Source organism: Prunus mume, linkage group LG6 (assembly GCF_029339155.1).
Source record: "Prunus mume cultivar Tortuosa linkage group LG6, ASM2933915v1, whole genome shotgun sequence".
Classification (NCBI taxonomy): domain Eukaryota; kingdom Viridiplantae; phylum Streptophyta; class Magnoliopsida; order Rosales; family Rosaceae; genus Prunus; species Prunus mume.
Window position 1 is genome coordinate 12,450,748 of NC_142703.1, and position 15,268 is coordinate 12,466,015.

At 38.0% G+C, this 15,268-nt stretch overlaps 1 protein-coding gene and 1 pseudogene across 1 annotated transcript; both read left to right on the plus strand.

Annotated features, from left to right (window-relative positions):
* The first annotated feature begins 10,204 nt into the window (after positions 1-10,204).
* LOC148916104 (toll/interleukin-1 receptor-like protein pseudogene) lies at positions 10,205-11,236 on the plus strand (annotated as a pseudogene).
* Positions 11,237-11,323: 87 nt separating this feature from the next.
* Positions 11,324-14,913, plus strand: LOC148916105 (disease resistance-like protein DSC1). Its single transcript, XM_089054048.1, has 4 exons — positions 11,324-12,411; positions 12,515-12,793; positions 12,891-14,012; positions 14,123-14,913. Exons 1-4 carry the CDS (start codon positions 11,500-11,502, stop codon positions 14,654-14,656), a joined length of 2,847 nt encoding a protein of 948 aa, XP_088910174.1. The 5' UTR covers positions 11,324-11,499; the 3' UTR covers positions 14,657-14,913.
* Positions 14,914-15,268: the final 355 nt, after the last annotated feature.

Here is a 15,268-nt window from a genome sequence, read left to right on the forward strand (position 1 = left end):
TAATAATGACAGGACCGCCCGAATTTCCTCGGCAAACCGGACGGACCGTCTTATTGCCGACATCACCCGATGCCGGGCCCGCTTACTAAAGACCGAGACTTTCTACCAAAAATTTGTGATCTCCTGTAAATTAAACATTCCCAAACTTCAACCTGCTCAAAATTACAGTTTAACAAACCCAACCAGCAGCATGCTTTAAAAGCAATTTAAACGATTTACAGCAAAGGCCTCCGGCCTCACAATTCAAACCCTAAGCGGGCGATACATAGCATATCTAAGAAATTCAATTACAACAGAAGTAAAGTTCAACTGAAAGGAAAAGATGAAGGAGTCCCTACGAAGACTCAAGTTTCAAAGCACCCGATCCGGCTCGATTGCGAAGCTCGATCCACTACTTGGGTCGCAAAACAGAAAATTGTGAGTGGACAAAAATAAAGTTCAGTTCAATTAAATCAATGTAATATAACCCCACCGTTATAAAATCATGCAAGAAATCCAAATGCATCTTAAAAACCGTCATAAGCAAATATATAAACATATACCAAAATAATACCGGATACCAAGTCCGAAATCCGTGAATAACACTTCACAAACCCACCATTCAAAACTTATAAGTCCCAAAAGACTAAACTCTCGAAAATGTACCCAATGGTACAACCGGCGAGGAAGTATCCTTACCGAGAAACAAGAACGAATGAATAGTCATATATATACATAATAATAATATATAATATAATAATAATATATATATAACCAATATTTAGTTGTACCGGGGAAACAATCCAACCGAGGGATTTTTTGACTAGTCCACATGGCAGAGCCATTCCTCAATTCACCATGTGGCTAGGGAACGAGTCGTCCAACTGGAGGACTAACGCTAGCCAGACGCAGAGACACTCAAAGCTTCTATGCCTAAAAACCAATCCTACGTGCGCAGACTATCCCAAAACCAGGGTCTACAGTAACATCCCATCAAGGATGTCCCGGGTTCCGACAATTCCAAGTATCTCAAGTATCAGTAACCAAGTTTCAGATCCGGGGAGGTACATAGGGTAGTGCTTAAAGCACTCCAAACAGACATTTCAATACTCAAACCTTTCCACAAACTCATTTTAACATCCCAAGTACCCCACACATAGCCAAACATATATAGAGATTCTCAAAATCCAAATATAATATCAAAGCTTTATAAAAACATCGAATTCCACAAGCAAATATATAATATATTCAATAAACCAATTAAAACAATATGCAATATTTTTCCGTTAATAAAATCATGCTGAAGATTTGAAAATAGAGTCCACTCACAAGTAGTCCCACACGCTTGACCCTAAGAGGGTCCCACTTTGCTGCGTATGCGTGGTCGAGAGTACTTATTTGAGAATCACGCGATTAACATCAAGCGCTTGAAACAGAACTTTAAATTAAAACCCTAGTTTCCCGGGTTTCTAGTGAGTACGAGGAAAGAGATGTTCTGGGGTCCAACTACCCAATTCGAACGATGGAATAGCTTCGGGAGACACTCGGTCAACCGATGGTCAAACTTCCCAATTTTGGTCAACCGGGCCCACGGGACCCACAACCTATGTTTTACGATCCGGGAGTTCCTAAAGGTTTTACGAGGTCTAGGATGCACGTCCTGCAAGTTTGGTCCGAAACAGACCGTTAAATCGCTCATGATCGCACGATTGGACGGTTATCGTAAAACTCAAAATTTAAGTTATTGAATCGGAACATCCGGGGCTCCGATTCACGATCCGCGAAATCCTACACGGTTCTAAGAGTACCTAGAACAACATACTTCAATCATGGAAACGATCCAATGGTCGGAACCTATCGAACCCGGATAACGCACAATATGCGAAAATCCGTTCGATAGTCAAACGACCTCGGAATCGAGATCCGCGAAATCCTACGCGCTCGTGACATCCTAAGGATCTCATCAGGACAAATTTCAGCTCCACCACTCTTGCCACACGCGCCTGATTCACCGGAAATGGGCTGCAGATTCGACGGCGCAACATAGTGAAAATCCGGAGAAAAACCAGTCGTCCACCGCCGGCAGGATTCGAGCTTTCCGGTCTGGAAATCGGGTGGGTTCGACGAAGAGGTCACGCCGGTTCGAACAAGACTAGTGCCGCCCTTGCGTGACCGGCCGGGAGAATCAAGAGAGAGAGTGCTCGGGTCGAGGAGAGAGAAACCGAGGAGAGAAAAAGACGCACGAGAGAGAGAGAGAGAGAGAGAGAGAGAGAGAGAATTTTCTGATTTTTAACAAAACAACTTCGAGAAATTTACGATTATGCCACTGAGCTTGTTTTAACCGTAACTTCTTCGTTACCACTCCTAGACGAGTCCACCACACGTCCACGGACTCATCTCCGTACGATCTATCCAAAAATACCAAACATTGCCCCAAACTCTCTCTCCGAATTAAGAAAATGAACGAAATACCCCTACCCCAAGGGTAATTTCATAAATTCACATTTAATATAATTAATTACTTTGAATAGGAAATTTAATTAGAGTCGGGGTGTTACAAATAAGGTCAGTAAACTTCAAGGCATGATAATTTGCTCTACACCTAAGCTTTTGTAAATTTGGATCCAACTTATTTGAAAATCTGTAATCAAACTTTGTGAGCTGAACAGCCTGCACATTAGAAAGCATAACAAACAACTGTATAACTTATTTAGGTCAATAGCATGATAAAAATTCAGGTTAGTTTTAGGTCAATCCCCTAAAATACCTATATAACTTATTTATTAAACGAGTTGTGTTCAGAAAACTTGAAATTTCTGCCAGCATACTCAAATTTTATGTCCACACTCTCGTATCATAATTTGAAAAGTACAACATTTGCTAGCTCAAGGTATTTTAGAACAACTTAAAGAGGAGTATAATTGTTTTAATAGTTTCTGTTATTTGGGTATAGAGATCAAATTTTATGGATTTGAAATAGAAGCCCACTAAGCAATGGATGGATGAATAGGATGGGTGAATTGTGATCCATTGTTGGTACACATACAGTGCTTTGTTGTGCCCAATTTTCCAACTTGAACTCCATTGCTAGGATCTCCTTTTGATTGGTAACATCATCAAAGTTTAATTTCTCAAAGGCTCAACGCAAAAGTGTTATAAGTGACATCTAGATTTCTGGTAGGATCAGGTTGTGGAACAAAATGGCGACATATATTGACATTTGTGATTTGATGCTACTAATTTACGATGATAAAGTTTTGGTGGGTTTGAAAGTTCAGTGCTCAATCATACTCCTTGAAAGAAGGGCATGTTAACCAGAACAAGTCCAGCTCACCACTTCATGTTTCCTCCGCATGACCAACATCTTGGAAATGTTAATGCCAATAGTCACATCAATGCATCATATAAATGCATCATACCCTACAACAACAACATGATCATCATCTTCTTGTGCTAGGTGTAAGCGTTGAACCATAAACCTTTTATTTATATTTTTATTTTTAATACACGTAATATATGGGGAGGAGGAAATCTATCTCAAGACTTTGGGTGCAATGCTGGGATAAATACTATTAACCACTTGAATTATAAGTCTCTTGCTGATCACCACAAACTTTCTTATAAGCTTCTCTCTCTCTCTCTCTTTTTATGCTTGGTTTCTTCGGTCTGTGTAGCAATTTGATTTGAGTGATGTCCTTTTCCTTTGGCCACATTGTATACAACTCATTGTACGTACAGTTCAGTGGATTACTCGCAATGAGAAGAGTTGCTTCTTTCATTGTGTCTTTGCTTCTTTGATGAAATAAGAGACAATTTGGAAGCAATTTCTTCTAAACCATGCAATCTTTTTCTTCAATTTGCTCAGGATTTGAATAAAAGTTAAATATATATATATATATATATATAAATTGAGAGAGTGAAGACAAAATATTGAAGTTCATAGCATCTTATTCCCTTGATTCAATTTATTAGAAAATTAGCATATATTGGCCTTAATGTCAAACAAGTGGTGTGGATATTTTTAAATTATTTTCGTCCAAATCTTGTTAATTAGTGTTAACCATGTGAACGAATTATTTTAATTGTGGTGCCTACAAATTAGGTCTTCGTCTGCCTGGTCTTAATTGTACTTAAAATTACGTAGTTATCTTCAGAATATGAAACTACAAATTAGGTCTTCAGATTAGTGACAGATGAAACTTCAACTTGTGTTGAATATAGTTTTTAAGCAAATCAAATCGAGTGCGCCAAATTATTTATAAAAAAAAAAAAAAAAAAGTTGTCTTTACTGATGATCATATATGATATGTTGACTTTGACCAAATGATGTTGAACTACAACAGAAAGCAACTTCAATACAAAGATTCTGACTAATTTTGTATATTTTCTACTAATTGGGGTTTTCCCTTAACTTTTCTTCATTTAATCTTTTTAAATAACTTCATAATTTAATTTTTTGAATAATTTAACCTTAAAAAAAATTAAAATTCCACAAATATAATATTTTTGGTAGATTATTTGTGAAATGAGTGGGTATTTATAGAGTTCAGGGGTGAGTTTTGGAGTTGGATCTGATTTACATTAAGTTAAAATATTATTTGATCGTTGGATTTAAATTTAAGCTGTTGGATGTTTTTGACCGTTAAAATAACTTAAATTTAATATATATATATATATCATTTATTTAAGTTAATATTAGAATATATAAAAAATAAACAAATAACATCACTGCAAGCCAACAGTTGGCAAGGCAACATCTTCAATAAGTTTAGGTTTTCTCAAATTTTAACCCTTTAATTTTATTAATAATTTAGAATTTTTTGAGTTTAGTCTCATGAATTTGAGATGGCCTTAAAGAAAGAGGCCAAGACCTGCAGGCAAAACAAACAAGAAAGAGAAAACAACAAGGGACATTTTGGAAAAAGCAAAAGGAGAGAGAAAATTTTTAAAAGAAGCAAAAATGGACGAAAATGCCCTTATTTATTTTTAGATTTCCTAAGGAATCCAATACATTTGCATGTCTTTGATTTGAAAGTTGAGTGGTTTTTTTGTCTTTTTTGAAAAAGCTTTGACTTTTTCCAAAAGTGAAATTTTTTTTATGTCTAAAACCTAAAAAACTTAAACAAATAATAGAATAAGAGAGAGGGGGAGGCAACCGAGAGAAGAAAGAGAAAAAATAATTTAAAAAAAAAAAGGATAAGAACGGGTACACGGTCTAGCAAGTATTGTGAATAGCATTCCTCTTTATATATTACTAAATAGTGGACGGGTGGGGTGACTAGAAGATGTCCATCACACTAGGAAATTTCTTGGTTTGAATGCACGAAAGTTCTTGGTCCCATGTGCCTGGATCGTTTCTTCAGTGTATTAATTATTTCACTTGTCTTTTTCCTGGATCGTTTTGTAGCAATTGTTTTGTAAAGCAACTGCTTTCTATTCTCTTTCTTTCTAAACTGCTTAATTAAACCCTCAGGTCCATAATCTACAATATCAGATGATCTTTCTTCTTCAAGTTTTCATCTCAAGTATCATATTGCTTTATTTTTATCTCCTTGTGCGTTCAGAGAAACAGATATGGACTGTTAGAGTTCTTAGTTTATATATGTATTTTCAGATTTAGGAAGAGATGTATTTTCTGGAGATTTCAGCTAGAGAGAATGAAGAGAAAAATGATGCAATCACTGTTCTATTGAATTCTTGCAAAACTGCAGCTTACATAGTGTGACTGACGTGAGAGAGAAATGTGATTCTCTTCTAACAGAATTACAATGTCACCCTATTAGGTGCTTACACGTGTCATACCAGATCTAAGCTAGAGAATCCACCTAGACTATGATCTAATGGCTCTCGTTACATCATTTAAAATAGACAGAACAAGAAAATAGAAAATTACTTCGCTTTAACAAATCAGCGAATCGAACACTTCAGCAGAATCAACACTCACCCGAAATCAGAATCGACGAATCAGGTAATCGAAGTAAATCAGCTGCAGAGTAAATCAGCGTAACACGATTATATTTCAACACTCCCTTCTAATCCTTTAGCTGATTTCACTCCAAGCAAGCTTCTCAACCTCACAAACCGATCCTTAGGCGAGCCTTAGTCAAAATGTCTGCTATCCGATCTTCTGTCTTGCAGTACACCAGTTCGATTTCTTTTGCTTGAATGGCTTCCCTTATGAAATGAAATTTCCTGCTGATGTGCCTTGTCTTTTGGTGATGAACTGGATTCCTTGCCATTGCAATTGCAGAGGTGTTGTCACATAGAATTGGAGTCCCTTCTACCTGTTCTTCACCAAAATCTTCAAGCACAAATCTAAGCCACTTAGCTTGTGAAGTTGCTTCTGCAGCGCTCACATACTCAGCTTCGGCTGTAGATAAAGCAACTGTGTTTTGCTTGATGGAAGCCCAAGAGAACATGCCTGAGCCTAGTGTGAAGGCATATCCTGAGGTGCTCCTCATATCATCCTCACTCCCAGCCCAGTCACTATCACAGTACCCAATTAGAGTAGCTGTTTTCCCCTTTTCAAACTCAATTCCAAAATCTAATGTGCCTTGTATGTATCTCAGCACCCTTTTAGCAGTTCCCATGTGTTTCTTTGAGGGTTTGTGCATAAACCTAGCAAGCAAGCTAGATGCAAACATGACATCTGGTCTTGTGGCGGTCGATCAGACTCCTACAATCTGTCTCAATTCATTTTCATCTGCTGCTTCACTTCCATCTTCTCTACAAAATTTCTCATTCACCACTAATGGAATTGCCACTGACTTGCAATCTCTCATTCCAAACTTCTCAAGAATTTTCATGGCATATTTCTTTTGATGAATGAAAATATGCTTATCAGTTTGTTCCACTCCCATGCCAAGAAAATGGTGCAACATACCCAAGTCTGTCATCTCATAGTGTTGCATCATATCTTGTTTAAACTCTTCAAGCATTTTAGGACAGCTTCCAGTATATATAATGTCATCTACATAGAGTGAGACAATGATAATACCTGAGGTGTCACTTGTTTTGATATAGAGAGTAGCTTCACTTAAGCTCTTCTTAAAACCTGCAGTGTTGAAATAGGCATCTATTTCATCATACCAGGCCCTTGGGGCTTGTTTCAGTCCATATAGAGCCTTGTTCAACCTGTACACCTTGGTTTCCTTGCTCTCTTGTACATATCCTTGAGGTTGTTCAACATAAACTTCCTCCTTTAGAATGCCATTGAGAAAGGCAGACTTCACATCCAGTTGAAATAGGTACCATTCCTTTTGTGCTGCAAGAGCAATCAAAGTCCTAATGGTGTCTAGCCTTGCCACAGGGGCAAAAGTCTCATTGTAATCAATACCGGGCTTTTGTGAGTAGCCTTTAGCCACTAAACGAGCCTTGTTTTTCTGCACAGTACCATCCAGATTCAGTTTAGTCTTGTAGACCCACTTAACACCAATCACAGGTTTAGCAAATGGTCTCTCGACAAGTTTCCAAGTGTCATTTTTTTCTATCATTTCCAGTTCAGCTTCCATTGCCTTTCTCCATGACTCATCTTGAGTTGCATCTTCATAATTTTCAGGTTCCACAATACACACATTACATTCAGCCATGATTTCACTTACACTTCTCCATTTCTTTGGTGTGTGATCAAAGAAATGAGAACTTTCACCCATGCCTTCATCTTGCAGAGTGGTATCTTCAACTATTTGAATTTGTGTATCCAAGCTTTGACTTGGTTCAGCTCGTAATGTGACTTCTTCATTCATTTGCAGTGATGTATCCAAGCTTTGACTTGGTTCACAGCTTTGATTCTCAGTAGGCAAAGGGACTACCATCTCTTCTTCATTTGTATTTTCCCACTTCCATAAGCCATTTTCATCAAATTGCACATCTCTGGACAGAATTATCTTCCTAGTACTTGGATCAAACAGCCTATATCCCTTTTCACAGAGACCATAGCCTACAAAAATACACTTGTGACTGTTTTCTTCAAGCTTATGCCTCAATGCTGAAGGAATAAGCACATGACAAGGTGATCCAAATATTTTTAAATGGGCAATTCCTGGTTTTCTGCCAGTATAAGCTTCAAATGGTGTTATCTTGTTAAGAGCCTTGGTAGGACATCTATTTAGCAAATAGACTGCTGTATTTACAGCTTCTGCCCAAAACTCATAGGGAACACCTTTCTCATGCAACATGGACTTGGCCATTTCCACTACTGTCCTGTTCTTCCTCTCGGCCACTCCATTTTGCTGTGGAGAATATGCCATAGTTAGCTGCCTTTGAATACCAGATTCCTCACAAAACTTGTTGAATTCTCCAGATAGAAACTCTCCACCCCTGTCACTTCTCAAGCCTTTTATCTTATACCCACTTTGCAGCTCAGTCATAGCTTTGAATTTTCTAAAACATTCCAATGCACTTGACTTATTTCTGATGAAGTACACCCATGACATTCTAGTAAAATCATCTGTAAACAGTAGAAAGTACCTGTTTCCAGATAATGATTCTGTTTTCATTGGTCCACAGATGTCTGTGTGAACCAATTCCAAAGGGTTTGAAGCTCTCCAAGTGGATTCCAAAGGGAAAGAATCCCTATGCTTGTTTTCCAAGCATACAACCATCACATACAACTGACTTCTGCTCCAAGTGAGGTAAGCCATGAACCATCCCTTGATTCTCAAGCAATTTTATACTTCTTTCATTTAAATGCCCTAGCCTTTTATGCCATGTCTGCAAGCAATGGGTGACACTTGCTTTTAGAACCAACTCACTCGCAGGCATCATCGTCAATGGAAAGCATCTGTTATTTGTCATCTGCACCTTCACAATCAGATTTTCTAGTGACTGATTGTCATAAACACTCACCTCATTTCCTCCAAACACAAGGTGATAGCCATGTTCCATCATTTGCCCAACACTAAGCAGATTTTCTTCAAGGCCAGGTACAAGCATTACTTCATGAATGTGCTTCTTGCCTAACTTAGTTTTTATCACCAAACTCCCTTTTCCAGCAACTGGGACCACTTCTCCAGTTCCCATCTTCACCTTAGAGCTCAAATTCCTTTGAATATTGACCAAAAGTCCCTCATCTCCTGTCATGTGGTTACTACAACCACTGTCAATATACCAGGAGTGATTTACCTTCACATCAGTTGCAGCATTACACACATAAAACAGAGTGCCACAATCTTCCTCCTGATTTGCATAATTCACTTTCTGCACATTCTTGTGTCCATAGCAATCTCTGATCATATGTCCAGGCTTCCCACAACCATGGCATTTAGGTTTTCCTTCATACCAACATTTTCCATAATGAAATCTGTCACAATTTTTGCAGGCCATTTTGTTTCCATCGTTGGATTTCCAATTTCTCTGAGATATTTGATCTGCAGACGCAATTCCATTTTCAAGGTTTTTTCTACCAACATTCGGACTAGGGTCAGGGTTTTTTCTACCAACATTCAGACTAGTGAAGGCCTTTTCTGTAGAATTCTCAGTGTGTCTATCCAATCTGAGCTCAAAGCTCTTCAGGTGAAGCAACAACCTCTTGAACCTCAAGTGTTTCAAGGTCCTTAGAGTGTTCAATTACAGAGCAGATAGAATCATAAGATTTAGGTAAACTAAACAATAGTTTCTGGACAATTCTCTCTCTAGATAGTTCCTCACCATAACTCTTCATATGATTTACTATATCAAACAACTTAACCAGATATACAGATAAAGATTCACTATCCTTCATGCGGGTATATTCAAATTCCCTACGTAGCCCTTGCAATTTGACATTTCGTACCTGTTTATCTCCTCCAATTCCACTTGAATATCCCAGGCACCCTTTGAGGTCTCCTCATTCACAATCCTGGGGAACAACTGATCTGAAACTGCACTTTGGATCAATCCAAGTGCACGAGCATCCTTCATCAGAACCATCATAGACTTCTCAGTGTCTACAGCCTCCTCTTTCTCCTTCTTCAGATCTAGGTCACTTAACCCATTCTCAACCAGATCCCATAAACCATGAGATTTCAGAATAGTTTTCATTCTGATACTCCAGAACTCATAATTTTCTCCATTGAAAATTGGAGTTCGCAGCTCAGAGGTACTCGATCCTGCCATATTAGACATTGGATTTGAGAAATCGCGATCTTCAGATGAGCTCAAGTTCTAGCTCAAACAAAAACCAATTTCTCCGATTCAATCACAGATTCACGCCCAGCTCAAGCAATCGAACCTGGCTCGCGATACCATGTTAGAGTTCTTAGTTTATATATGTATTTTCAGATTTAGGAAGAGATGTATTTTCTGGAGATTTCAGCTAGAGAGAATGAAGAGAAAAATGATGCAATCACTGTTCTATTGAATTCTTGCAAAACTGCAGCTTACATAGTGTGACTGACGTAGAGAGAAATGTGATTCTCTTCTAACAGAATTACAACTGTCACCCTATTAGGTGCTTACACGTGTCATACCAGATCTAAGCTAGAGAATCCACCTAGACTATGATCTAATGGCTCTCGTTACATCATTTAAAATAGACAGAACAAGAAAATAGAAAATTACTTCTGCTTTAACAAATCAGCAGAATCGAACACTTGCAGAATCAACACTCGGCAGGCCGAATCGACGAATCAGAATCGACGAATCAATCGAAGTAAATCAGCCGAACAGCGAGTAAATCACCGAACAGGATTATATTTCAACATGGACTCCATTGACTTCTTTCAAGTTTTCATCATAATCATCATACTCATGATGACTGTGTTCTACATCTACTTGGATCATTAACATCTTCTGTTCCTGCTGTTGATATCCCCCCTCTTCAAGAAAAGTACGATGTGTTTCTTAGTTTCAGAGGTGAGGACACCCGCCTTACTTTTACCAGCCATCTTTATGATGCTTTATGTAGGCAGAAAATCGAAACCTACATAGATTACGGGCTTGTGAGAGGAGATGAAATTGAGCGTGCCCTCCTCAAAGCAATCGAGAGATCTACGATTTCGGTAATCATTTTCTCAAAAAACTATGCTTCTTCCACTTGGTGTCTAGATGAACTTGTGCATATTCTAGAATGCAAAGAAAAAAAAGGCCAGTTGGTTGTACCCATTTTTTACGACATCAGTCCATCACATGTACGAAAACAAAAGGGGAATTATGCGCTTGCATTTCGTCAACATGAAAACGCTTCAAGGACAATATCGACAAGGTGCACAAGTGGAGGGATGCGTTGACAAAAGCAGCCAATCTATCTGGGTTTGATGATTCAGAAAAAACAGAGTAACTAATTCAGTAACTTATATTTTGATTTCTTCTTGTGACTATTTCATTTCGCACATACTAACTAACTGTCTGCTTGTCCGTGATCATTTATGCCAGTCCGAGGTCGCTTTAGTTAAGAAAGTTGTCGACGATATTTCGACAAAATTGAATCGCGAATCGTCAAGTGATTTAAAGGGCCTGTTTGGAATTCAAAGGAAAATTGAGGAAATTGAGTCGTTATTATGCTTGGATTCACCAGGTGTTTGCTGTGTAGGTATTTGGGGCATGGGTGGTATTGGCAAGACCACCCTTGCTGATGTCAGATTTCACAGGCACTCCTCTAAATTTGAAGGAAGTTGTTTTCTTGCAAATGTCAGGGAGAAATCAGAAAAAACGGATGGACTCAATGACTTGCGAAATACACTTGTTTGTGAATTATTAAAGGATAAAGATGTAAATATCAACACTCCGTCTATACCATCTCATATTCAAGATAGGCTCAGGCGTACAAAGGCGCTCATTGTTCTTGATGATGTGAATGCTCGAGAACAACTAGAAGTTCTTGTTGGTGATGATGATCGGTTTTGCCAAAGAAGTCGAATCATTATAACTGCTAGAGATAAAGGCCTACTTGAGCAAAAAGTTGACCAAGAAAAGATTTACAATGTTGAGGGATTAGATTCTGATGAAGCTCTTGAGCTCTTTCATTCGCATGCTTTTGGAAATAAGTCTCCGACAACAGATTACACTGAGTTGTCAAGAAAGGTGGTGGATTATATTAAGGGCATTCCATTAGCTCTTAAAGTTATGGGGTCCTCATTTTGTCGTTGCAAGAGCAAACAAGAGTGGGAAGTTCAATGGGAAAAAGTGAAACGATTTCCAATCGGAGAAATCCAGAAAATGTTGAGAGTAAGTTACGATGGATTAGATGACAATGAGAAGGAGATATTTCTTGATATAGCATGTTTTTATAAATACTATTTGAGGAAAAATGTAGAAAGAATGTTAGATTGTTGTGATTTCTTTGGGGAAGCGGGAATCAATGATCTTATTGATAGGTCTCTCATATCAATTTCAAAATATGGGAGGATAGCGATGCATGATTTGGTGCAAGAAATGGGTAGGGCAATTGCTCGAGAACAACGCAGTAGGTTGTTCAATGCAGAGGATGTCTATCAAGTATTGACAAATAACCAAGTACGTAGTAATATTCACATTTACAATAACACAAGTTAGATTATTCCTACAAATGTAATTTTGTATATTATATTTACATTTATATTTTGTTCTTGATTGTCAGGGAGATGGAGATGTTCAAGCCATATACCTTGACTCGTTTGGGAGACAACACTTGGAGTTGGAACATGTAAACTTCAAAAAGATGCATCAACTGAGATTGCTACGTATCCGTAATTATCGCCCATTAATTTTTTCTCTTGATCTGCCCAATTCTCTTAGATATCTTGACTGGCGTGCATATCCTTTGAAATCTTTGCCATCAAAATTTTCTGCCCAAAATCTTGTTAGCCTTGATTTGCCGCGCGGCCAAGTTGTGGGGCAATTTTGGAATGAAGACCAGGTATGTTTATATGCTTATTTTAGTTCTTGTATAACATGTGGCCTAGAAAATAATAATATGCAAGCTAAGTTATTATTTCTTTTTTAATTTTTTACAGAGTCCTGTGAACTTAAAATGGATCAATCTTAGTAAATGCGAATATCTAACTGAAGTTCCAAGTCTCTCTCGAAGTCGAAAAATTGAGCATATAGATCTCTCTTTTTGTATAAGTTTGGTTGACATTCCTTCGTATTTTCAACATCTTGACAAGCTTACTTATCTTCACCTTGGGTACTGCCGCAATATCAAAATTCTTCCCGAGATGCCATGCAATCTTGAAGTCTTAATATTAACTGCGTCAGGAATAGAGGAATTGCCTTCATCAATTTGGTCTCACGAAAATATATCTCACTTAGATATTACATGTTGTAAATTTAAGAGTCTTCCAAGCAACACTTGTAAGCTGAAACTCCCGAGTTCTTTTAGTCTAAGGGGCTGCAAATCTCTTTGCGAGTTTTGGGAGCTTCCCAAGAATACAACTGAAATTAGTATGGCCCATTGCGAAAACCTTGTGAGTCTCCCAACGAACATTTGGAAGTTGAAATCTCTGGAGCGCATTGATCTCTTTAAGTGCTCCAAATTTCAACACTTCTCAGAAATCTCGGAGGCTATGGAACATTTGAAGTTTCTAAATTTAGCATATACAGCGGTTAAAGAGGTACCCCCATCAATTGGAAATCTAGTTGCGCTTCAAAAATTAGATCTCAGCAGATGCGAGAACCTTGAGGTTGTCTCTGATTACCTCTTTTGCTTAACCTCATTACAAGAGTTAAATCTGAGTTGGACCGAAATTAAGACCTTACCTGCAAGCATCAAACAAGCTACTCAGCTGTCTCGCCTGCTCCTATTGAATTGCAAGAGCCTTGAATCTTTACCAGAGCTCCCCCCATTGCTGCAACATCTTGATGCAAATAGTTGCAAGTCATTGAAGACTGTGTCAAGTTCAAGCACTGCAATCACACAAGGTTGGGAAGAATATATATTTTCTCGAGGGCTTCATGAGGAACATCTGTTTTCTGATTGCCCAAAGTTGGATGAGAATGCACAAAGCAACATAATGGGTGATGCACAGCTCAGAATTATGCGAATGGCAATTGCGTCTTCAAAGTTTAAAGAAGACAAAATTGAAGAAGCATATGATTCAGATGATTCCTATGATTCACCAAATACAGATTATGTGGTCTCTCTCTCTCTCTCTCACACACACACACACACACTTGAAGCAGTCTGTATAACTCACTTCTTTTTTTCACGAGTTTAATAATTATGATGTCCATATCCATGGTACAGGAATTTTATGGCAAGAGATCTTCCGTTGGCATTAGATGTTGTGGGAATGAAATTCCAAAATGGTTCAGCCATAAAAGTGAGGGATGTTCAATAAAGATTGAGCTTCCTCGTGATTGGTTTAGCACAGATTTCTTGGGTTTCGCTCTATCTCTTGTTGCTGTTACTGCAAAGTATGTGAAGGTTGGATGCAAGTACAACTTCAAAACTAGTAATGGTGAAAGCCATGAAGTCAACCATCCTTTGTGTATTCCGCACCCTGAATATACAGCAAACATTGATCCACATGAGGTATGTGTGTGGTGGTATAATAATGTCTTTGAAGAAGTTGTAGAGGGAGCTCAAAGCCCCACTGCGTTTTACAAACTTGTTACTGAGGTCAATGTTCACTTCACCATAGAGGCTTACGAGTGTATGGAGTGGGTTCGTGATCCTGAGGATGTGGAGGTGGAGGCGAAAAAGTGTGGGATATGTCTGTTGTATGGCAAAGATGCCGAGATGATAAAGCAGAGGGCTTTGTATGCCCAAGATTTCTAAATTCTTTGAGCTTTGCAAGACTTGTGGCTGAGGATGCCCAAGATGATAAAAATGTCTTTGCAAGACTTTTGAATTTGTTAGGATTAGATATGTCTATCTTGTTTTAACTATCGCCAAGCTTTTTGGCTGAGGATGCTGTTTAGTTTGTCACGCCCCATGTAAGCCATGTAATATTCTTCATTGAATTCAAGTATTAAATTGTTAAAAGTCAACATTATTAAATTTTACATCAACTGGATTTCTTCTTCAAGTTGGAATGGCTTCATTCTTAATCATATTGTCGACAAGCCTTAAATTCAATTTATTTTTATTTATTTATTACTTTATGGTTTTGAGGTGTTTGCAAGAAGGTGCTTTTGAGTTGCAAGATAAGTTCATGTCATCCTCACCCTCCTTTTATGTATGAAAAATGTTAGGCTTATCACATTTTTCATACCACATCACAGACTTATCTCTTTAATGAGACGTACCTATTGTATTGGTGGGCTTCACCTCTATTGTAGAGATAAGACAACGTGATCGAAAAAAATAGTTCTAAGATTACTCTTTATGTATTTTCTCGCTATAATGACTTTGGTTTTAAAAAAAAATAGAAAGTGGCAAAAATTAAAG